Source organism: Notechis scutatus, chromosome Z (assembly GCF_049901735.1).
Source record: "Notechis scutatus isolate UNSWTSFEM ecotype Mainland chromosome Z, rNotScu1.2, whole genome shotgun sequence".
NCBI lineage: Eukaryota > Metazoa > Chordata > Lepidosauria > Squamata > Elapidae > Notechis > Notechis scutatus.
In genome coordinates, this window is record NC_142025.1 from 43,294,563 (window position 1) to 43,321,046 (window position 26,484).

Sequence of the window (26,484 nt, forward strand, 5' to 3'; positions counted from 1 at the left end):
TATGAATATTAAATTGTTTATTAATTTTAATATATAGTATTGTGCATCTAAGTATGTTTTTAGAGGTAATGATAATTTCATAATTTTAATGGTTAACACTTTCGTTGTATCACTTACATTTTCAGTGATTGGATTGCTATAACTTATTGCTATATCTTATCATCTCTATTTATCAAGATTTTAATTGCATTTCCCATTACACAATTTACATAATAAAATTCTAAATTATTTTTCCAACACCAAGAAGCAATTACCTTAAGTTTACTGCCATCCAGCTGAAGGAGACATTCTCCATTTATATTATGGGCTGTGAATTCAGAAATATAATGTTCTAAATTCAGGCTTTTTAACCAATTGGAGACCTGCTGCACACTCCATTCTGAAACAGCATGATTTGGAAACTGGCTGTGCTTGGGAGATTGTCCATCATCAAGAATCTATAACAAAAATGTTTCACAATATGAAGTTAGAAGAGCTGAACCATCAGATCATGGTGATTGTAGCATATCTTCAATATAATTTCAATAACATTCGCAACTAATTGTGAAATCATATCAAAATTGAAAAAATATATCATAAAAATATGCCTATAGCAAAACAACCAGTTAGGTGCTGGGTCCAACCTAACATTCAATTGCTTAATATTATTTGGAGGAAGCAAAAGTTTGCAAAAATCCTTTTAATATATGAACTAAAGTCTATTCCTCATATTATTTTCACCTATCAGAACTATCACATGATAGGAATAGAAAAATAACTTTGGCGGCATCATATAAAGAACACTTGCACAAAATGTTTATCGATGGCATATTCCATCATCAAAATTGGCAAAAATATACCCGAAACTATCCCCTAAATGTTGGAAATGCAATAAAGAAATTGGAATATACTACATATGATGGAAATGTGAAAAAGCCCAAACATACTGGCTGAAAATTAGAAATTGGTTAGAAGAGATGTGTAAAATTAAAATAGAATTCAGACCTGAAATTATTCTATTGGGTATCAATGTGGGAAAATATAATAAAGAGATAATATATTTAATAGTCCATGTCACCACTGTAGCGAGACTAGTGCTTGCCCAAAGATGGAAATGTAATAATATTCCAGATGAGATGGAAATAATTAGAAAAATTTGGACTTGTGCCGAAATGGATAGAGTAACTCAAGAGTTAAAAGATAGGACTAAATCTGATTACAAAATCTGGGAGAAGTTTTACCACTGGTTTAAAAAAAGAAAGGAGTAAATGTATTAATGACGATTAACATTTATGTATATTTGTAAATTTGTATTCTTTGTTATATGTATTATTTGAGGATGTAAGACAAGTAGGTGTGTCGGGATATATGCACCACGTTCATTGTTTTTAAATATTTTTTTCTTTTTGTTGTTTCATTAATAAAATATTTTTAAAAAGTTTAAAAAAAAATTAAAAAAGAACTACCACATGCTGATTTTGTAGAGTGCACCTGGAATGACAAAGATTCTATCTGCCAAAATTTCATGTGATAGTTACCATGTTGAAAACCACATCTATACCTAATACCACATTTTATTTATTACCTTTTACAGTACGATATATTTGAATGAACTCAATACACCATGCAATAAAACGTTCACAAATAAATAGCTTACTATTGTCTCACCTCATCATCAATCATATCCAGGCTCTGAGAGATTAAGCATTAAAAACAATGGGAAAAAAACATTAAACAAAGAAACAGATTCAGGAAATTTAAAAGTGCCTACATAGAAAGCTTCCAGATTTAGGCTGTAGATGTTCAGATGCATTGGATGTCAACAGAGAGATACTGAAACCATTTAACATTTTGCTGCCATTTAGTGGTCTCTTAGATTTCTGCCCTCTAAATCTGAAAGTTCAAGAGCTAATGTTGCAACAGATTTCATAACTGAAGGTACCATTAGCAATCTATTTTAAAACAGAATTTTATAGAAATATACAACCAATAAAATCTTCTTTCTCATTTTTATACATATAAAATGCGATATACCAGTATCATTTTATATTTATATTGCAATTTAGTAATATAAATGGCTCTTCTTTAAACAGTGTTAAAGATTCAGTATGAATTTGTTGTAATTTCTCAGGAAAGAGATATTAAACTAAAAAAAAAACACGTGTGTGTGTCTGTGTGTCTGTGTGTGTGTGTAATATGCATTTTAAATTTTATATTATGTCCCTTTTGAATTTATGTACTAGGTTACAATTTTAAAGATTCTACATTGTTATCTATGCATTTTCCTTGTTCCTTGATTTAAAACTCATTAGGTAATAACTGTTTTCTTTCCTGCACATGTTTTAGATTTCATTTCATGATCAGTAGCTTAACATATCTATTAAGCTAATGATTATAAACAGCTGATCTAAACATATATACATACATACATACATACATACATACATACATGTGTTTCCCCAAAAATAAGACCATGTCTTATAATTTTTTTGCCACCAAAAAAGGCACCAGGTCTTTATTTTTGGGGATGTCATCCTCACTTGCACGCGTTGCCCTTGGCCTCCTTTTCGCTCTCGGAGGCCTTCAGGAACTTCTTCTTTTGCGGCCGGCAAGGCTTTCCTGAAGGCCTCTGCAGCCGATAACAGAGCTCCGGATTGATCCAGAGTTTTCTTATCAGCTACAGAGGCCTTCAGGAAAATCTTGACAGGCTTGCTGGATGCAGAAGAAATGGGCCGGCAAGGCAGGTGTTGGGACATGCGAGACCTGGCTACAGATGTACAGCTACAGTAGGGCAGCTGTACCATCCTCATCCCCACCCTAGCTTAATTTTTACCCATCTACTCTGGAGTGAACAGGATCTTAATTTGGGTTTATTTTGAGCATAGGGCTTATATTGGGCACATGTGTAAAAATCAAGTAGGATTTACTTTCAGGGTAGATCATATTTTGGGGGAAACAGGTTACACACACACTCACACACACACACACACACAGAGAGAGAGAGTTCCTCATTTCCTGCTCTTTAAGTACATGTGAAAAAGATACCTCATCAGAAGATACAGCTGTGGATTGTGAAAATCCTGGGGTTTTTAGTCCTGTCCCTAAGCCACTCAAATCAGCTGAACTTGTGCTGCTTGGGCTGAAGTCATCATTGAAAGTGATATTCTGTATGGGAATAAGAACAAAACAAGGACAATCAAATCCAACAATAAAGATTGGCCTGCAAGATTAAATTTGAACCTGCTAAGGTTTCATTCATTGTGACGATTTGTTCATCTAGATTGGAAATATGAATAGTGACCTTAGTTTAAATATTTTTAAAAATATAATATAATGTATACACCTGTGTTAACAATGAAGATTTATTTTATTTATTTTATTTGGTTTGTCAATTGCTTACAAGATAATAGGTATAAGTAAAAACATAGTTATGAATACATGGATACATACGAGAAATATAAAAGAAACAATAGGACAGGGACGGTAGGCATGTTGGTGCGCTTATGCACGCCCCCTACAGACCTCTTAGAGGTTAAAGTTTTTGGGGTTTGGGGAAGAAACCACAGAGTCAGGTAGAGTATTCCAGACATTGACCACTCTGTTGCTGAAGTCGTATTTCCTGCAATCAAGTTTGGTGCGATTAACCTTGAGTTTGTATCTATTGTGTGCTCTTGTGTTGTTATGGTTGAAGCTGAAGTATTCATTGACAGGTAGGACATTGTGATGTATGATTTTATATACTATACTTAGATCGGACCAAAGGCGGCGTAGTTCTAGGTTTTCTATGTCTAGAATTTCAAGTCTGGTGGCATAAGGTATTCTACAATGAGTAGAGGAGTGGAGAACTCTTCTTGTGAAATATTTCTGGACTTTCTCAACTGTGTTAATATCTTTTTTCTTTTTTCTTTTCTTTTTCTTGTGTGTTCCTCCACGTTTATTGAAGTAGATATGCTGAATTGAAAGACCCCCAATAAATTTCAATATGGATTTATGCATCTTTAAAATTATATACAAAGACCGGAAACTCTTTTTGTAGAACTTTTGCTGAAAATGGATAAAATGAACTGCTGATTTCCGGATTTATTGATTAAATAAACTTGTTTATAGGCAGAAGGGAAGTATAATGTGTAATATGGGAAGATAAAATGGTAATTATGTTTGCAACAGTTGCAAAGATTGGAAATTACAGTAAATATCTTTTTTGATTGCTTTTTTATTAATTGCTTTTTCTTTTATAATTTTTTTTATTTCTCATTCTGTAGATGTTTAAATTTTTAGTAGATCTTCTTTTAATAATAATTAATTTTTTAAAAAATCTGGAAACCTGGTGGAAAAGGTTTAATATTCCTATCAATTTAATAACAGCAGTGGCCTTTTGGTCTTTCCCTACTTTAATATTTGTTATCAAGACAATTTGTCCAAAGTGATACTGCAAATTAATTAGCTATGGGTTACATTATCATGTTGTGACCTATAAAAACTTCAAAGTCTTTTCAGCAGATTTCTGCACCTGGTTGTTGAAAGCAAGAAAGATGATCTGTATTAGAGTTTTAATTGCCAATATGGTTAGAAAAGTTCCCTGCTTGTGGGACAGTAAATGGGCAAAATAAAGACAACTAATCAAAAAACAATGTTTCAAAGAACATTGGAAAATGACCAAGTTCATTCGATGGAAATTGACATATTCTCCATTTTGCGTTCTCAAAAACTCTGCACAGCACTTCAGTTATTCCTACTTTTACAATATTTAGGGGCCTATATCCATGTTCTCAAACCCTTCTCCAGTTTGACCCTCCAATCTCTGTGAAGTTTCTCTTCCACTTCTCTTCCCCAACAATTCAGTGGTAAGTAAATCAAATGAATGAATGAATAAAAAAAAAATGAATCAAGCAAACGTAAACTCATTTACACTATAAACTCACTCGCCAAAACCAACACCAACCACAAAAACCTCCGTTGCCGCCCTGACTTAACCATACAGCAACGTGCCCGCTCCCGTGCACTCCGCATCGAACTCAAAACCCGTCTAGACAATGGAGAGAAGGACCTGTACATTGACTACCATGCTGACTGTATCAAAAGTAAGACACGTAACCCAATACCCAACTTTTACCCTCAACCACCACCCTACCTCAACCACCTACCACCACCCACCATCACCCAAAACTACCCACCACCCACCATCACCCAAGACTAGGCACGCACGCCCAACTACCTCAATCCCAACTGCTGCCGGACTTAAATGCAAACTACTCAATGCAAGAAGCCTCGTGAATAAAATACCTGAATTTCTCATCCTCTTAAATATGGCTAACTTCGACATTATATTTGTCTGTGAAACATGGCTCAATGCATCTCTCCCCGACTCCATTACCACAGTAAGAGACTATCATGTTTACCGATCAGATCGTGAAAATCGTCGAGGAGGTGGTGTTGCTATATTCTATAAAAATCCTTACATCTAAAAAATATCCAAGTTACCCAGGAGCTTGCCCTTCCTGAAACCATCATCTGTGAACTATCCTTAAATATCACAATTCGATTCTTACTATGTTACAGAGCACCTGATTATGACATCGAACATGTAAACAAGCTAAATACACTACTAACATGGGCTACATCCTGCCCATACCCTTTTATCTTTCTTGGAGATTTCAATCTACCTCATATCGACTGGACCCTAAATAATTGTACAACTGAAATCATACACACAACCTTCTACAATGCTATTACAAATCTAGGTCTTGAACAACTAGTAACCAACAACACTAGACTGAACAACTGCCTCGATCTCATCTTCTGCAATAGTTTGAATTTAATTTACGGAATACAAACCAAAGAACCCTTTTCCAGTAGTGACCACAATATGATTGACTTTTGCCTCAACATACGTCCATACAAAAATCACCACAATGATGTCATCCCTAATTGTAACTTCAAAAAAGGCAACTATGATCTTATAGATAATGATCTCTCATCCCTCGATTGGCAATCTCTATTCACTGGATGCAATACTGTTGAAGACCATTACAACATATTTTTACTTGAAGTCAAAAGAGTCATCAAACTATATGTTCCAACAACAACTCCAAAAACAAAACAAAAAAGCAGATTACCCATATCAATAAGGAAACTTCAATCCAAAAAGAGATCACTCTGGCGGAAAAACAAATCTGGTCACGTTGCTAATTTCAAAAACCGATACAAAAATTTATGCCACCAGATAAAGACCGAATGCACCAATTACCACATTAAACAAGAGGAAAACCTTCTAAGCACCAATTCCACCCGTGCTTTTTACAATTTTGTAAACAACAAACTAAAAGACTCAAGGTCCATCCCTCCCTTGATAGGACCCGATGGTAAAGACTGCAGCGACGACACCATTAAAGCCAACATCTTTAACACATTCTTCGGCTCAGTGTTTGTAAACAGTAATGGATCATGCCCAATGTTTCCTAGCCGTACCACAGATAACAACAATGATCTAATACATATCGATTTTACAGTAGACAACGTTGAAAAAGCACTACGCAACCTAAAACCATCTCTATCTATTGGACCGGATGGAATATGTGCCTACTTCTTAAGAAAGCTATCCACTGCCATAGCCAAACCTCTAAGCATAATCTTTGAAAAATCTTTCAGGACCAGCTCCTTGCCCAACCTATGGTTACAAGCCACAGTCATCCCTATCTTCAAAAAAGGAGACCCAAGCCTAGTTGAAAATTACAGACCAATCTCCTTATGCTGCGTCACCTGTAAAGTCATGGAATCAATTATTAATCAATCCATCATCCTCCATTTAGAGACAAACAACCTACTCTCCAATAAACAATTTGGTTTCAGAAAAAACTATCCTATAATCTGCAACTCTTACACTGCAAAAACATATGGACTACACAACTCGACCAGGGCAAAGCAATAGACGCAATCTACATAGACTTCTGCAAAGCCTTTGATTCAGTGGTACATGACAAACTACTCCTAAAAATAAAATCTTATGGTATCTCTGGACAACTGAATAACTGGATAGAAGCATTCCTGTCAAACAGACAACAAATGGTCAAAATTGGGAACGCCCTATCAAATCCAGTACCTGTCAATAGTGGTGTTCCCCAAGGCAGTGTTCTAGGACCAACTCTCTTCATAATCTACATAAACGACCTTTGCGATCATATCAAGAGCAATTGCGTTCTCTTCGCTGATGATGTAAAGCTGTTCAATACCACAGACAATGCTACTACCCTACAAAAAGATCTAGACTATGTATCTGAATGGTCTAACATATGGCAACTTCAAATCTCAACAAATAAATGCTCTGTCTTACATATTGGTAAAAAAATCAGAAAATAAAATACAAGCTAAATAGTCAAGATCTTGTTGATGACCCAAGCTCTGTAAAGGACCTGGGAATACTCACCTCTAATGATCTAAGTGCTAGAGCCCACTGCAACTACATAGCCAAAAAGGCATTAAGAGTTGTTAACCTAATCCTACGTTGCTTTTTCTCTGGTAATATCTCACTACTAACCAGAGCATACAAAACATTTGCTAGACCAATACTCGAATACAGTTCATCAGTCTGGAATCCTTATCACGTATGTGATATCAACACAATTGAGAAAGTCCAGAAGTATTTCACAAGAAGAGTTCTCCACTCTTCTACCCGTTGTAGAATACCTTATGCCACCAGACTCGAAATTCTAAAACTAGAAAACCTCGAATTACGCCGTCTTCGGTCCGACTTAAGCATGGTATATAAAATCATACATTGCAATGTCCTACCTGTCAATGAATACTTCAGCTTTAACCATAACAACACAAGAGCACACAACAGATACAAACTCAAAGTAAACCGCACCAAACTTGATTGCAGGAAATACGACTTCAGCAATAGAGTGGTCAATGTCTGGAATACTCTACCCGACTCTGTAGTCTCTTCCCCAAACCCCAAAAACTTTAACCTTAGACTGTCTACTATTGACCTCACCCCTTTCCTAAGAGGTCTGTAGGGGGCGTGCATAAGCGCACCAACGTGCCTACCATCCCTGTCCTATTGTTTCTCTTATTCTTTTATTTTTCTTATATGTACCCATTTCATATATTCACAACTATGTATACACTTGTACTTATTATCTTGTAAACAATTGACAAATCAAATAAATAAATAAAAAAATAAAAAAATTGGGAACAAAATGAGTTTCAAATAATGGTCTGCAGCAACAGAATTATAGGATCAGCATAAAAGTCTGATTTTCAGTGGGAGGGGAAATTTTATCATTCTGGGTCAGATATTAACCTTCTTTAAGACATGTTAAGAAGGCCTGACAGTTGGGAATGAGGGAGCATATAAAATTAAGTCTGACATAAATTAATGGAGATGATGATAAATGAAATTTGATCTCGAGATCACTATCAAATTCAAAATCCCTACCTTTTTTTTAACCTCTGATAAAATGCTTAGCTTGGTAAATTCTTTTTTAGCTTGGTAAATTTCCATTTTTCCCTGCTAATAGAATCCTGTTTCTAGACAGCTCTGTTGTATGTTATTAAAAATGCTAATAAGGATTCCATATCTCTTTGTTACACTTGTATTGCTCAAGTAAACAGCAATCACCACCATAAACATAAAACTGGAGCATAAAATATATTTTGTTCCTAGCAATGCAGTGAAGCAAGAATTACATTTTATGGATGAAGAGAAAGAAGCAATTTCTTCTAGAGTGGCATGTGCATTTGGCAACATTAATCTGATTGATTTTTAAAAAAAATTCAACTAGGTCACATATCAGGTTTTAAACAGAACAGACAAATAGTTCCCCAAATCAATATGCTGACTCTGTAAACTGCTTAGAGAAGGCTGTAAAGCACTATAAAGCGGCATATAAGTCTAAGTGCTATTGCTCTTGCTTCTAGTCCAATCCCCTGCCGAAGCAGGACCTCTGTATCATTTCAGACAAATGGTTGTCCAATTTATTTTAAAAACTTTTAAAATGGAGCACCCAAAACTTTTGGAAACAAGTCATTCTATTGATTAACTATTCTCACAGTCACGAAATTTCTCCTTAGTTTTAATTTGGTTCTCTTCTTGAATAATTTCCACCCATTGCTCATTGTTCTGCCTTTAGGTGCAGTTAAGAATAAGTTAATCCTCTCTTCTTTGGGGCAGCCCCTCATCATATTGGAACACTGCTACCATATTCTTTTTATTAAACTAAACATACCCAATCCCTGTAGTTTTGCTGATTTCTCTTTAGGAGTTACAAATTCTTAATTGCTCAGGAGGCACTTAATTCTTAATTGCTGAATATAGTATATAACTTACTGATGTATCCAAGAAGCAGTTGTAACACTGAAATCAGGATCTGATCGTTCAAAATGAGAAAATTAGAGAAATATTTTCTTCTATTTCACAACTAGGATTCATCCTTTTGTTTCCTTGCCTTGCCTCTCCCTTCCGTCCCTCCCTCTGTCCCTGCTTTCCTTTTTCTTCCACACTTAAGTACTGCTTTGTTCAAATGAGGTTCTTTTATATTACTGCCTGCAACACAAACTATAAAACATAGAATAACATTGTTCCAGTTCTGATTTCTTGGTACAATTATGACATTTCTTCTGACTATCTTGGAAAAGTACAACTTGTATCATCAAATGACTAGTTTATATATTCCGAATTGCAGCTAAGTCAGAACCAAGGCAAAGCATTCCTACAGTGCCCTTGATATTGGCCCTTGAAATGTACTGAAAATCTTTTCAGATTGAATTTCATTAATGTAAATGGAAGAAATATAATATGATTCTGTTTCAGCAAAGATTGAAATAATGCTAGCCCTCCCCCCTGTCCCCTATGTATATGTTGTATAAATATCAAAGCAAGACAATTACATCTTTTGTTCCCAATCTTATATGTTATGAGATTCTGAGATAATGAATGCTATAATAATAAATGAAATATGTAATAAACACACATTTAAACAGTACCTTTTTTCTTAGTTCAAATAACTTCAAATTTTAATTTAACTTCATACCCAAAGATAAACAACAGGAACGGGGATTGTAAAAGAATTATGATAAACAATAAATACAACCCCAATATTTTACTATTTGCCCATTGATCTTTAAAAACATTGTTGAGATGGCTCAAATGCATTCTGATAAGCTAATTACAAGACTTTGGCCCATAAAAGCGGAAAATTACAAAAATAAAATGGTCTCTTTTTTTTTAACTAACGGAGGCTGGAATTTAAGGACCTCTTCCAAACCAAGCTTCTTTACACTTATGATTTATGTTTATTACAGTGCAATGATGCTTCCTCCACTCCAGAGGGAAGTACAAAGAAATACAAGCTCAAGAAAGAACAGAGCAAATTGCATTTTAACAACTTGTCTGAGAGCCTTTGATGACCAAGATGTACAGTATCAAGAAGCCAAAGTGAGCAAATAACTGAAAGAAGGAGAACTGGCCCCCCATTCCTTTTCTAGCATTTCATTTGGCTTCCATGCAAAGGAAAGATCTGTCTCTCATCTGCCAACTTGGTGGATGAAAAATACTGCTTTTCTAAGCTATATCTGACAGTTCTTGGTGTGACATAGTTTCCATTCTTTCATATATAGATAACATATACAAAAGCCATCATTCAAAAATCCTACAACAAAAAGATTAGAACACCTTCCTTCCAGTAGGTAACATTCAGAAATCATCACCAATTTTGAGACTGCATCTCAAACGATCCATCTGTTAAAATACTGAAGTTTGCTGATGACACAACAGTGATTGGTCTCATTCGAGACAACAATTAATCTGCATACAGACAGGAGGTTATACAACTTGCCTCGTGGTGTAACTGGAACAATCTGGAACTGAACACACTCAAAACCGTATAAATGGTGGTAGACTTTAGAAGAAACCCTCCTATACTACCACCTCTTACAATACTAGACAATACAGTATCAACAGTAGAGACCTTCAAATTTCTAGGTTCTACTATATCACATGACCTAAAATGGACACCTAACATCAAACACATCATCAAAAAAGGACAACAAAGAATGTTCTTTCTGCGCCAACTCAGAAAGCTCAAACTGCCCAAGGAGCTGCTGATCCAGTTCTACAGAGGAATTATTGAGTCTATCATCTGCACCTCTATAACTGTCTGGTTTGGTTCTGCAACCCAACAGGACAGACACAGACTTCAGAGGATAATTAGGACTGCAGAAAAAACAATTCCTACCCACCTGTCTTCAATTGAGGACCTGTATACTGCACGAGTCAAAAAGAGGGCTGTTAAAATATTTACAGACCCCTCACATCCTGGACATAAACTGTTTCAACTCCTTCCCTCAAAACGACGCTATAGAGCACTGCACACCAGAACAACTAGACACAAGAACAGTTTTTTTCCTGAAAGCCATTACTCTGCTAAACAAATAATTCCCTCAACACTGTTCAACTATTTACAAAGTGTACACTACTATTACTGTTAATCTTCTCACCACTCCTTATCACCCATCCCCTCCCACTTGACTGTTTCCTAGTATGATTTGATTGTTGATTGTACCCTATGATATCATTAAGTGTTGTACGTTATGATTCTTGATTCTTAACGAATATATCTTTTCTTTATGTATACTGAGAGTATTTACACCAAGACAAATTCCTTGTGTGTCCAATCACACTTGGCCAATAAAGTATTCTATTCTATTCTATTCTATTCTATTCTATTCTATTCTATTCTATTCTATTCTATTCTATTCTATTCTATTCTATTCTAAAAAACAAGCAGAACCAATACTCTAAACCAGGGATCCTAACTCCCAGTCCATTGGCTGGCCACAGCCTGTGGCATGCCAGCAACTGGACCATACAAACAAGTGAAGTTCTAGTTTTCAGGTAGCACGCAAAACCATGCCACCTCCAGTGTGTGGGAAAATCTTTCTCCATGGAACCGGTCCCTGCTGCCCAAAAGGTTGTGGACCGCTGCTCTAAACAATGAACCAAAAAACAGCAACTGCTCTTCTATCAAAACTGGTAGGGAAGCTGTATAAGTTATAAAAACACGGTCCCACATTCATAAACATTGATGATGTTACCTAGATGGATATTTAAATGTCTTCAAGCAAACCAACAAGCTTAGAGAGCACCAAGAATACCACAGTTTAACCCTGTGGTATTCTTCAGTTTGACCCTGTGGTATTATTTCTTCTATTGAAATACACACATTATATGGCAATGGACACTTCATACTACTTATGAAACTATGTTCAGGTTTTTAGTTTTTGCTATTTTGGCAGTCCTGTATAAATTAAATATTTCAATGCAGTTCAGAGCTATTAAGGCCCCCTTTTTTTTAACCATCCAGTGGACCCATAAACTGCAATCTGCAACTGCTGAAAACAGATTTGATTTCACTTATACATGCCACCTTAACTATATCGCAGCAATTAAGAATGCTTGGCTACTGTTGCCTGGGCTTTGGACTGGTTAGTACTCCAGGCAACACTATGGTTAGACTGATATTAGAAAAAAATACTTCCATGTTGTTGCCATAATTTGAGGTCATCTTAATTTTTATTTAATATTGAATTACACTATTGAATTGTTTCCCCTATTGTGCTGGTGCTGTATAAAGTTTGATTGGAAATTAATTGCAAAATATAGTGTCCAAAATGCTGATTAATCAGGAAGCATTGTACTGTTTATGACAACTGGGTAAATACTCATTTTAAAATATAATGTTTATAACACTTCTATGGTTTGTAACCAACTTAGCTGATGGGCTATCTTCATACACATTCTGCTCCTGGTCTTTTCCAACTCGTTATATGGTTGACAGGTTCAAGCATATAACCACTAAATTTACTATAAACCATTAAAAAATGTCAATGACGGACTTCTGATGGTGATGTAAAGATGAAGAGAAGTGTTGGAGTCCGTTGTCAGTTCTTTACTTATTGCTGGTGCAATCCTTTGGAGTGCACGAATCCTGTAGAGAAGCGTGTTGGAGTGGGGATAGTCGAGGTGCAGTGTGGGGGTAGGTGACTCTCTCTGCACCAAAGAGAGACCCTTCAGAGCCCAGCAATCAAGAGGCTGTCATTCATTAATGGCGGCCCCGAAGTCCATACAGCCAGCTGTAAGAGGAAGCGAGTGAGTGACAGATTGTGGCAGATACCAGGGAGGGAGAGATTGTAAGTGAGATTGTGACTGTTATAGAGCATGAAAGAAGATTCGTAGATACTAGCTGAGAGTTTGATCAGAGCCCTGAGAAAGCAGCAAGGAAGTGGAGCTGAGATTGAATGGAAAGTGATGGGGCCACGAGAGATGGCTAGAGAGGATTAATTAGACGCTAATCTCAAAAAGTTTTAATACTCTGAGGTGAGATTGCGGAATAGACTGCTTTCATCTTGTAAAAACTGACTTTCAAAGAGTGTCTGAGATGAGAGGAGTAGTGGAAGTAGTGGATTTATTTGAGACAATGAACAGCCATAGACATTATTCAGCAACTTTTTGGAGGTTAAGTGTGTTAATCTTTGAGAACCCTCTGTGATAGAATGAATTAAGGATGGACTACTGAACAATCGCTTTAATACCTTTCCCCCTTTTTCTTTCCCTTTTTCTTGCTTTTTTCCCTTTTGCCATTCTCTTTTTCTAGCTTTCCATTTTATAGACTGATTAGAAATTAAGGAAGTTTGGAGATGAGTATCTAATATTGTATTAACTAAAGTATAAAATGTATATTTTTGGATAAGAGAAGTGAATAAGCTTAGCAAGTTACTTAATTATAAATTTGGAACAAGAAATTTGATTATAAGAGCTGATAATTGATTATTACAATTGTGATTTAATCTAGTTGATTTAGCTGCTATAATATGATTAATTAGCACACATTAATACCTGAACATATCCTTTCTGGGCTACCTAAATTAATTAATTGCTTTACACTGATGTCAATTTATTTCTATTTATACTTATAAATATTTATAATATTGTTTTATTGATATTAAGATTTATATTTAATAATTTGTATATATGACTAGAGACAGGATTAACTATTTATAAGATATACATACATATTGATATACAATTATTAGACACTAGACACCTATATATTTGAATTTGCATATTGATAATACTTACAATAGTGTTTAATTTATTAATGTCCTAAGTATTTTAGACCCTTACTACTTAACCCTTTTACTTACCACCTATTACTGAATGCTGATTTGGGACAACGTCTATAATATAGTACAAAAACAGAAAGATATACTAAAAGAAATGACAAGCATAACCACTACAACACTCAAGGCTGGAAGAACACTATCCTGATGCTAACAACCTCGTCGACAACAGCCTCACCTTTGTCCCAAAAAACAATTGAAGAAATGCTACCATCTGAGAAGCAAACTTCCACCACAAGTACTAATATTCAGACAACTCTGCTTACCTTACAAGAATCAATGTTGAAATTACAAGAAATAATGGTCAAAAACCATACCAAGACGAGAGCGGATGTAAATGAGTTAAAGGAAGAGATGAGGAAACTAAAATCAGAAATGAAATTAGATATCTCTAAGTTAGATGAGAAAGTGGGATCAATACAACAAGCCTTTGAGAAAAATGAATTTACAATCAAAGAGGTGGGAAAAAGAACAGAACAAACAGAAAGGAATGATGGTAGACCAACAGTTAAAGAATATTAGCAAAGAAATGGGAGACTCATTGGTCTATTTAGAGATGGATAAGGACGCATTATACTTGAGATTCTAGAACATAGTGGAATCTAAAGAGGAAGATTTGGAACAGGTGATGGCCGAAATACTAGCTGAAACACTAGAGAAGGACAAGGATGATGTTTTGAAAGAGTTGGATGATGTTTATAGAGTCAGCACGAGTTATGCAAGATATCATAAGCACCCTAAAGAAGTTCATGTAAGTTTTGCGAGAAGGAAGGTCTGCGATATTTTCTATAAAATAACTAGAGAAGAAGCAATTACATACAAAGGTAAAGAGATCCAAGTTCTCAAGCAAATTCCAAGAAGGATTAGAGAACAAAGACATGATTATAAATTCTTGGCCGCGCAACTGAACCAAAAGATATTTTATTTAAATAGTTAGTCCTGGAAGGGATGTTAATTACGTGGGAGGAAAGGAAAATTAAAATAGATAACCTGAAAAAAAGCTCAAGAATTCTATGAACAACTAGTGGGACTGGAAGATCACAGTAGTAAAGATGACCAAGGTCAACAAGGAAATAGAGACGGGAATCAAGGAAACGGAAAAATAACTCAACAACAACAAGAAGGAGAAGACTATAGGATAGTCTATCAGACACAGAGAAACTAGAGCAACTACAAGACAAAGAGCAAAACTTAATTAAGAAAATGGAAGAGGAGGTGAAAATATTATCTATTAATATAAATGGCCTAAATTCAGCAATGAAAAGGAAAAAAATATTATCGAAATTAATTGAACAGATATAGTATGCTTACAGGAGACCCACATTAGAAAATCAGACAAAAAATACATAGAATGTCTTAAGTTAGGGAAATTATTTACTGCACCTGCAGATTCAGAGAAAACAAAAGGGAAAGCTATATATGTTAAAGATAATATGAATGCAGGTTTAATTCTGACAGATCCCGATAGAAGAATTCTGGTTATACAAGTCTGGATTAATCTAAAGCCAACCTTATTAGTTGTAATTTGCGCCCCCAATGAAAACCAAAAGTAATTTTTTAAAAAAATCTACATGAAAAAATAGCAAGATTAGAAAAAAGAAACATCTGCATCATGGGGGATTTTAATGCCATAGTAGATCATCAAAAAGACCATAGTAGCAGAGGGGGAAAGGTGAAATGATGGCCGAATTAAATCTGATAGATATTTGGAGGAAGCTAAACCCGGATAAAAAACAATTCACATTCTATTCAAATCCACATCAACTGTGGACATGGATTGATATGGCTTGGATGAATGGAGAATTAGGAAATGAAATAGAAGAAATAGAAATCCTACCAAATGCGTGGGCAGACCACAACCCCCTTTAGATAATTTGGAAGGGTAGAAAAAAGACAAGAAGGTGGACCTTAAATACCCAATTAGTAAAAGATAAAGAATATATTAAGAGACTCAAGGAAGAACTAAACTACTTTCTGAGTGAAAATAATAAGGATGATACTACTACACAGAACTTATGGGATACCATGAAAGCAGTTATAAGGGGGATTACAATATCATATAGCACAAAAAGAAATAAAGAAAAATATGCCCAACAAAATAAATTACAACAAAGGATTAAGGAATTAGAAACCCAACTACAAAATACACCAGAAGATGTTAGTTTGCAAAATCAGATGATAGTAACCAAGCACTAAGTAAACTTAATCTAATAGAACAAGAGGAAATGATTAAAAATTTGAATATAACTAGACAGACATACTTTGAACAGCCAGGGAGATGGCTTTCTTACAGACTTAAAAAGGAAAAGGAAAAGAGATTAATCTATCAATTATTAGATGAAAATGGGGACAGCCACTACAGGATAGAATAGAAAAAAGAAATTGTATATAAATATTTTGAGGATCTGTACAAAAAGGAGGAGGTGGATGAAGATTTGATAAGGAAATATCTTGGAGAAGTAAAAGATAGGGTAATTGAGGAGGAAATGAAAGAGTCTTTAACTAAAGATATAATGTGGACTGAATTGAAATTAGCAATAAGAAACCGGAAAAAAAATAAAACCCCAGGTCCAGATGGTATCCCAGGGGAACTCTAGAAGAAAAAATAGGACCCTTAATGGTGGAATTATGCAATGAGGTACTGGTTGCAGCCAAAATGCCGGACTCATGGAGGGAGGCACTGATTTCATTGATCCCAAAGGAGGCTACAGATGCCAGATTGATATCGGCCAATTTCCTTGTTAAATGCCGATTGTAAAATATTTGCCACCATTATACCAAATAGACTAAAAAGAATTCTGAGTGAATATATCCATAAGGATCAAAACGGATTTCTCCCTAACAGGCAAATTAGGAATAATTTAAGAATTGTGCTAGATGTTCTGGAATATTACGAAACTCAACCAGAGAAACAAAGAGCCCTTGTATTCCTGAATGTCCAGAAGGCATTTGATAATTTAAATTGGCAATTTCTGATCCAACAAATTTATAGTATGAATTTAGGCACTAATTTTGAAAATATCATAACTACAATTTATTCCACACAAAAGGCGAATATTATGGTAAATGGGGAATACACCCAGACACTAAAAATAGAGAAAGAAGTCAGACAGCGGTGCCCCCATCACCTCTGCTCTTCATATTATCTCTGGAAATATTACTAAGATGAATTAGACAAAACCCAGAAATAAAAGGATTGAAAATAAAGAAAGAAGAATATAAACTACAATCATTTGCAGATGACATGGTCTTTTAATAGAGAGAGGACAAGAACTAATTAATGAGATAGAACAATTTAGAATAGTGGCAGGACTTAAAATTGATGGAAAGAAAACAAAATTAATAATTAAAAATTTAACAGAAACACAGACATTAGAGTTAGAAAAGGTGATGGGACTACAAGTGACAAAGAAAATCAAATATTTAGGTATATGGCTGATGGCACAGTGTAAGACATTAATGGAGAATAATTATAATAAACTATTACAACAGGTAAAGAAAGATCTAGAATTATGGGTTAAACTGCAACTCTCTTTATTGGGGAGGATTGCTGCTATTAAAATGACTATCTTGCCAAAATTTACAGATTAGACAATACCGATTAGAATACAGAAAAAATATTTTGTAGAATAGGACTATTGCAAAATTTATCTGGCAGGGCAAAAAACCTAGAATAAATCTAAAAGCGTTACAAGATATGAAGAGCAGAGGTGGTATGAGACTCCCGATTTGGGAACTATACCATAGCGCAGCATCTCTGGTATGGTTGAAAGAATGGGTGAATCTAACCAATAAAAGAATATTAGTATTAGAAGGCCATGACCTACAGAGGGGCTGGCATGCCTTCCTGTGGGATACACGGACTACTAAACAGAAATATTTTCTTTTTTTTTAAATAAAGTTTTATTTAAGTTTTCACAAAACATATAAATACAAATAAAATATCTTTTTTTGAGAACAGTGTGACCCCGGGTTATCACTTCTCCATACAGACATAAACTCAATACATATTTCTTATACATTCTAATCCATATCTTATAACTATTTTTGCAATTTTTTCAACAGCTTTTCCCTTTCTTTACTTCCTATAGCCTTATTTTAAATTATATCATTCCTTTCTTAATTCAATTACACATCTTTTTCTAATTTTTAAAATCTTTCTAATCAATGTTTTTATACTTTTGTCTGTCCTGTTTACAATTTCATATTACATTTTCTCATAAAACAAATTTTCCCCTGTAACTACTAGACTGGAGTGTAGCACCTTTGTATCTTTTTTCAAATCTTGTTTAAAAATTTAAGTTACACCTTTACAGTGATAACATTCATTTTTTAACCTCTATTTTATAACACATACCTATTTTCAATCGAATTCTGCTTGGTACATTCCCTTAAAAATACACACTAAATTCTTAAAAGAAAAAAGTATATATGTATATATATCTGTGTATATAGGTATAACAATAGTAAATGGAATAATTATTCTATTCAAGTACAGCTCTGCCATTAATATTAATAACAATCTTTTAATTTCTATTTCTTTTAACAAACATTACCTAGTAATATCAGTTGTCTTTCACTTTAATCATCTATATTTCATATTTTACTTATTACTATCTTTAAATAAAAAGCAAAACAATAGTTATTAACAGTAGTCAATAAAATTATTATTCTTATTCAAATTCATCTTGTCAACTGATAAAAATCTTCCATGTTTCTTTTAGTTTTTTTTAACTTTCTTTTTAAATCATTGAAAGCCTTATTCTCTTTACAAACAAATATTCCATTACATATCAATACAATTTTTTTCTATTACTTTAATCATCTAAATATATTTTCTAACCCTACCCTAACCCTAATATAACAATGCTATCCCATGCACCCTTGCAGAATCCTCTCCTTAAGTTAAATTTTAACCATTGTCTCTGTGTCTTTTAAATAGGTTTATACTTTTAATTCTTGTACGCTTTTCCTGTACCTTTATAGCTTGTTTCTGTCCTTTGTAGCTTCTTTTCCTTTCCCTCTTCCCTCTCTTCTTCTCCCTCCCCTTTTTATTCCCTTTTCTATCTGATTCTCCCTTCTGTGATCCTCCCTCTGCTTCTTCCTGATATTATGATTGCTTTTCAAATTAGTCCTTTTTTTTTTTTTGGTTGTTGCTTCAATGCTTAAATTTTTAACTCCCTTTCCCCCCTTTCCCTTTTTTACCCTGCTTAAAGTTGCTGGGTCATTAAAGATGGCTTCTTCTATATCCCGCCCTTCTTGTTCTGCCAGCGTTTCTTGTTGTTTTTCAAAATTTCCATTTCTAAAAATTGAAATATGAAGCCAAAAGATCCTCTTCCCTCTTGTGCTTCTTCTTTTTGTTCTTTAAGTCTCATTTTTAACTCTTTGAGGAGTGATGCCATTTTAAAAAATTTTAAACAACCCCCAATTGATTTTATTTTGTTTCATTAGTATCCACCATCCAAAATTCCAGGAATCATCCAATAATCCAAAACTGTTTCTTGCTTCTTTTCTCAGTTTCTCTTTCCAGGGGCTTTGTTATCTTGTAACAAAGTTTCAGCTACAATGTATCTTTTCCAAGCCTTGTTAAAATTCCACTATTGATTTTTTAAAGTTCCAGGTGGTCTCTTCCATTGTCCAGATTCCACCCTCTTGTTTCCTTATTCGCTCCTCTGCTTTCTTTCTTTTTTTTAATAAAAATTTTAAATTATCCAAGAATCTTTATCCCTTTGACACTTTATTTTCAGCTAGAAATAGCCTATTAATGTCAAAGTGGATTAGTATCAATTTCTTATTCAAATCTCTTCTTCTTAACATTCCAAGTCAATTAAAACTGTCAATATGAGAGGAAAAAAAGCCAATTCCGTTTCCTTTCCCTTTCTCTTTTGCTGCTTAACATCTTTTTTAGGAATAGTATTAGTCTTTAAAATTCAGGTTCCAGGTACCTTAAATAGATGTTCTCCATTCAACCTGGTCAGTAAAACTTTCTCCTTTAAACTTCCTCCTGCACAATCTTGTACGGTTGGGTTCTTCTTTGAGGTGGCCATTTCTGACCACCGCTGCAACCGCCTTTGGGAAAGGGAGTAATGGCCAGCTGAGGAGGAGAGATGTGGCTCTCCTCAACCCTGCTGATAGCTCCACCTTCTTCACCACCTCTACGGGGTGGCTTCAGCCCTGAATCCGGGTGGCTCGGGGTGCTCCAGCGGCGAGCATGGATCAAAACTGTGCATGATCATGGATTTTGGTCCGTCGCCGAAGAAGCCTGAATCGGTAGTCCAGAAATATTTTCATAGACATTTAATCAGAGATTCCTTATTGTGTAATTGGATTAAAATTAGGAAAAACACTATATAAATATTCCAATTTGGATATCAACAATGGAAGCGATGATTCACCCCAATAATTTGGACATGAATAAGATGATAAAATATAAAGATTTGCTAGATATACAAGGAAATTTGAAAACATGGCAGGACCTCCAGGAACAAGGACTACAAATTGATTGGTGGGCTTATCTCTAAGTGCAGAACAGGTATAGACAAGATATGAAAGAATATGGAATTCATGTGAAACTACAACAATTAGATAAAATTTTATTAGGCCCAGACAAAAAAGTATAACTACATTTTATAACTACTTATTGGATATAGAATTAGAGGAAGAGATAGTCAAAGGTAATATGATAGCCTGGAGCTGAAACATTGGTCGTAATATTAGTCTAACAGAATGGGAAAGTATTTGGAACAGGAATAATAAAATTACAAAATTGGCAACATACAAGAAAAATAACTATAAAATGTTCTATAGATGGCATCTGCCCCCTTCGAGACTGGCAAAGATGTACCCCAACATGAGCCCGATGTGTTGGAAGTGCAAAAAAATGGATGGTACATACTACCACATGTGGTGGTCCTGCACAAAATCTCAAAAATACTGGCTGAGAATTAAAAAATGGTTGGAAGAAATTACGAATGAACAAATTGAAAACCAGAATTGTTCTTATTAGGGATATTTAGGGAAAATATGCAAAAAATGTTAAATACATAATACTACGTATACTGACCGCGGCCAGATTGGCCTATGCTCAATGTTGGAAACAGCACTCCACTCCACCAGAGGAATTGATAATTCAAAAGATAATGAGTTATGCAGAAATGGATACATTAACCCTAGCCCTAAAAGATAAACAATCATCAGAGTATTACACGATTTGGGATTATTAGTATGAATGAATTGAGCGAAGACAGACTATATAGTAAACCGTAAAGGAAGATAAGCAGTAATTGTAGTGAATACATATTTGCATAAGATATCAATTGCACAAAAATAATGTTACAAATGGGAAACCACAACCTGTCGTTGTTGAAACCTTTTAATTTTTTCTTCTATGTTGTTTGTTTTGTTTTAATTGATAAAATCAATAAAGTTTATTTCAAAAAAATGTCAATGACATAAGTTTAATAACTAAATAAGCCACAGATTGCCTCTAAAAGAAATGAAGCAGGTCTTGCCTTCACTTATTTTTAGCTTGCTTATTTCAATTGATTACACAAATTTCTGAAGGGGAATTGCTTTTGTTTAATTGTTTTGCTGCTGTTTTTAAAGTTATGTTAGGTGGCTTGCTTTTTATATTTGCCTTAGTTGATTTGGATTGCATGTTATTTGGAATGGAGACTATCAGTCTCTCACTTTGTGTGTATAAATGTGGAAAAATAGAAAGGACTGTAGGTTCTTAATTTGTTATAATATCCTATGAACTTTGTCAAGATAAAACTTTGTTACACAGTTTTGCTACTTTAAACAACATATTCATTTTACTTGAATAAAAGTAGTAATGCTTCCAGCAGAGCTAACAATTGGGTTTTTAGTTTCCACTATGCTGAGAAAGCAGATTCTGTTTCCAAGAAAAAGGATCACTTTGATCCATGATTGAATTGTGCTTTCTGCTGTAGGCATGGGAACACAGTAAATTAGGCTTTTTAAAAAATTGCTTGTGAATAAAGCCTAGCTAAACATTTAATCTTGCATTGTTCGGCATAGATATGCAGGTTTAAAATCAGTTTGCAATCAATCTATAAGTGAGGATGGGGAAAGGAAACTGATTTCTTAAATTAAAAAAGCAGCATAGTTATATATAGTTAATTAGGAAAACCACTACCGTTCTATTGTAGATTCTTTTCCTATTAATTGAACAAAAGTTATTATTTACTTATCATTTAGTCCTGATGAGTAAACATATTTTAATATAAATTTTGATCATGCCTTGGTTGCTCACATGCCCTCAGAGCAACCTTCTCTAATCTAATAGTGCATTCATACTGCATTGAATTACAGTTCCATTGTCTCTGTTGGAAGGGGATTTGAGAATTGCAGTTCAACAGACACAGAGGCAAAGAACTGAGAAAAGTTAGCATAGAAGATGGATGACTACATGCATAGACACAGAAAGAAATGCATTGTTCCAAAGTTCAAAGAAATTGAGACTATAAAAAAAGACTAAATTGATCTGTGCAAGAAAATTACTTCGAGATCATGAAATGATTCTCTTTTTTGTAAATAGATTGCAGCAAGAATAATTTAACAGAAGTCCATTGTTTTGATATTCTTAAAGGAAGGGAACATTTCTTCATTTTGAAACACAGTAAAATATTCAGATCCAAGGGCAAAATTTTTGATCCAGAAAATTCAACTCTATTGAAATAGTAACAGTACCTCATTATAAGTACCTTTGTCAAAATTGTGCAACTTTTTTTGATTGGGAACTTCGCTTTATTTTTCAGCCTCCCAAGTTTACAAAACAGATGCCTTGTGCTAAATGAAAAAGAGCCTAATTTTACTACATAAATGGAATGCATGTCTGATTTATTTTTCTCTGTAGCAGCCCAATGAAATACTGAACATTTGCGAAAGGTATGTTTTGATTTTATTCTGAACCTTTATCTAAGGCAGGGATGCCCAACCCCTGCTCCATGGAAAGGGGCTGGTCTGTGGCATGCCAGAAACTGGGCAAGCAAGAAAAGATCCATTTGTAGGATGTTGGCATGCAAACCCGGTATGATCCACAGTGGTGCCCCAAAGGTTGAGGGCTGCTGATCTAAAGCATTTATCTAAAGAAATATATTTTCCCTTGAATCAAAATTCAATACCATATTCATTAGTACTACATATGGAAGAATTCTTTATAAAACACAAAGGTGTAAAGAGATAAAAATCACTCAAAGGTATGAAGAGAGATAGCAGTGCTTGGCTCAATGAAACTGCAATGCCCTATGTGTGTGTATGCGTATGTACGTTATGTGTAAGAGAGAGAAAAAATAACAAACATTATATCCCTTCCAATCCCTTTTCTCAACATTAAACACTGAGGCCGGGGGAGGGCGGAGCTGACGTCACGACGATACGGCATGCAATCTCGAAGGTCTGAGATTGCAGCCAATATCTTTGCCCCTGGTCAGTCCAAACGGACCTAAACTGTCCCGTAGAGATGGTGATAGTGAAGGGCGCATCCTGTGGATCCCAGGGATATCGCAAAGTCCCTGGTTGATCCAGGAGAAGCCCTTTTTGCCAGCGGTGGAGAGGCAGCCATTAAAGCTGCTGAAGTTGGGACAGCTCCAGAACGGAAGAGACTGGAAGAGAAAGTGTGTCGGTTTGGTGAGAACTTTTTTTAAAATCATTATTCTAAGACTTAAAAGGACACCCTAAGAAAAAGAAAAAATCTGTAAAAGTTTTGACAGAACTGAATAAGCGGCGGTTTTTAAACAGAAACGTCAAAGTGAGGCTTGGCTTTTTACTTTTTTACTTTTTTTTATTACTGGACTTCTATCGCAATTTAGCATTTGTTAACTGGACTGGTTTTTCTCTTATATATATCTATTTTTTCTTCTCTTTTTTGATTTTGCAGCTTTTTAGATTAGAGGCTCCCTTTAGTTACTTTTCTTTTTTTATATACATATACTTTCTCCTTTTTTAAACTTCTATTACATTTTGTCTGGGAAAGGAGAGGGAAAGTGAGAGCAAAGAAACCTTGTAACACTGCCAACTAGAGGCTTGAAAATATCTTAGATGAAGCTGAGAAAACTGTGAAAGACTCCCTTTCAAGGACATTGCAACTTGATAAGATAGAGGGAAGAGCATGGGAGAGTGTTATTGCAGGTGTTCTTCTGGATTTCTATCAACAATTGAAGCTTGGTTTTGAAGCTTGTGGAGAAGAGAGTTATAATAAGAGCCTTGGATAATTAAATAAAGTGTAGTGTGTGTGTTTTTTTTTAAGTTGTGCTATCCCTCCTTACCAGCTCTACTGAACTCCTTTCTTTAAAAAAAAACTTTTATTTTAATAATATTTCTACTTTTGCTTTTTTATTTTAAAGGGAAAGCCTCAAAAATTTTCCCTTTTTTTTCTTTCTTTGTTGGGATTTTTGCTTTTTCCATCTATACTTTTGGTTCATTTTTATGTTTTTTTTTATTTTTATTTTTGAGACCTCTTAATTGGATTAAGGTGTGAAGAACCTGAAGAAATTTTTCTCTCATCCTTTTTTTATTATTATTGGACTTTTTTCTTTTTATTATTTTTATCTTTCATCTTGGATTACAATTGACTACTTCATAATTGGATTAAGGTTCAGAAGAATCTGAAGAAACTTTTCCTCCTTTTCTATTTATTATTATTGGGCTTTTTTTCTCTCTACCATTTTTACTTTCCATTTTGGATTATAATTGGCTACTCCATAATTGGATTAAGGTTCAGAAGAACCTGAAGATTTTGAATTATTTAAAATGAGCAGGAAATTGATAGCTTCTGGCCCTTCAACTTCCGCCTCCCCACCATCAGGACAATGTTCAATCCAGACAATGTTAAAGCAAGACAAAGAACAAGAAAAAGTGACCTTACAGATGATTATGCAAGGAATTCAAAATATTCAAGTAAGATAAGAGAATATCGAAAAGAGAATAGAGAACATTGAACAAAGAACAGAGAACATTGCACAAAGAACAGAGAACATTGAACAAAGAACGGGGAAAACTGATGAAAAAGTGGAGAACGTCCAACAAATGATGTTGAAGTATGATGAGAGATTCCAAAAAATTGAAGAAGAAGATAAACAAAGAGACAAGAAGATTGGAGATATTGATAATAGATTAACAGTGGTTGAACAAGATAAAAGTGGGATGCTGAAATGGGAGATGGATAGATCAGAACTTTATCTCAGATTTCAAAACATAGAGGAAGAAAAAGGACAAAATCTAGCTGAGATAATGATAAAAATTCTAGCTGAAGCTTTGGAAATAACAGAAGAGAAGATGATCGATGGAGTAGATGAAGTATATCGAGTTTTTACAAGATACGCAATGAGAAATAATCTACCAAGAGAAGTTCATATTAGATTTACAAAAAAAGCCATTAAAACACAAATATTGCAAGTGGCGAGAGAAAATGCTGAAAGATAAGGGCAAGGAGATTGTGGTTTTAAAGCAAATACCCAGAAAAGTGAGAGAGATAAGAAGAGAATACCGATTTTTAACTAAAATGCTACTGAAAAAAGAGGTGAACTACAGATGGCTAATTCCAGAAGGATTAATGTTTACATGGCAAGAACAGAGACATAGAATTGATTCAATTCAGAAAGCAGAATTATTTTATGCAGAATTCTTTGGAAAGAGAGAAGAAGAGGCAGAAAAAGAGGTCTCATTAATTGAATTTCAAGAGGACCAAATGGAGACTGAAAAAGAAGAAGGCGCAGTAGGTGGACAGATGGAAATTAAAGAACAACGTGAACCAAGATCCACGAGAGCTACCAAACCTAACTACAAAGTATAATCATGGAAGAGATAAAACTGATTACAATGAATATAAATGGACTTAATTTGGCTGTTAAAAGAAGGAAAATTTTTCATAAATTAGAGAAATTAAAATTTGATATAATTTGTCTACAAGAAGTACACATTAAAAAACAATATGAACAATTGTTGGTCCAGCCAAAATTAGGAAAAATATTTACTTCTTTGACTCAATGTAAGAAAAGAGGAGTGGTTTTATATATTAAAGAGACTATTTCAGCAAAATTGATTCATACTGATGAAGATGGAAGAGTATTAATGGTAGAAATAATGGACAATAATATGAAAACACTCCTGATTGCAATTTATGCTCTGAATGATAAACAAGAAGAATTCTATAAAAAATTACATATGAAAATAATTGAACTGGACTATGTTAATATAGTTATGATGGGAGATTTCAATGGAATTGTAGACAATAAATTGGACTATACAGCAACAATAACAAAACAAAATAGAAAGACTCTTCCTAAATCCTTCTTTAAAATGACA

At 34.5% G+C, this 26,484-nt stretch overlaps 1 protein-coding gene across 2 annotated transcripts in view; it reads right to left on the reverse strand.

Annotated features, from left to right (window-relative positions):
- Window positions 1-26,484, reverse strand: part of PPP1R9A (protein phosphatase 1 regulatory subunit 9A) — a 107,641-nt gene that overhangs the window by 4,600 nt on the left and 76,557 nt on the right. The window contains exons 13-15 of one of the 2 annotated variants that reach the window (XM_087945404.1): window positions 3,025-3,144; window positions 1,648-1,671; window positions 255-437 (exon numbers count right to left, since the gene is read on the reverse strand). In XM_087945404.1, coding sequence (XP_087801530.1) covers window positions 255-437; window positions 1,648-1,671; window positions 3,025-3,144 — 327 coding nt within the window. The remainder of the gene's footprint in view (window positions 1-254; window positions 438-1,647; window positions 1,672-3,024; window positions 3,145-26,484) is intronic. The other variant, XM_087945405.1, reaches the window with a different exon arrangement.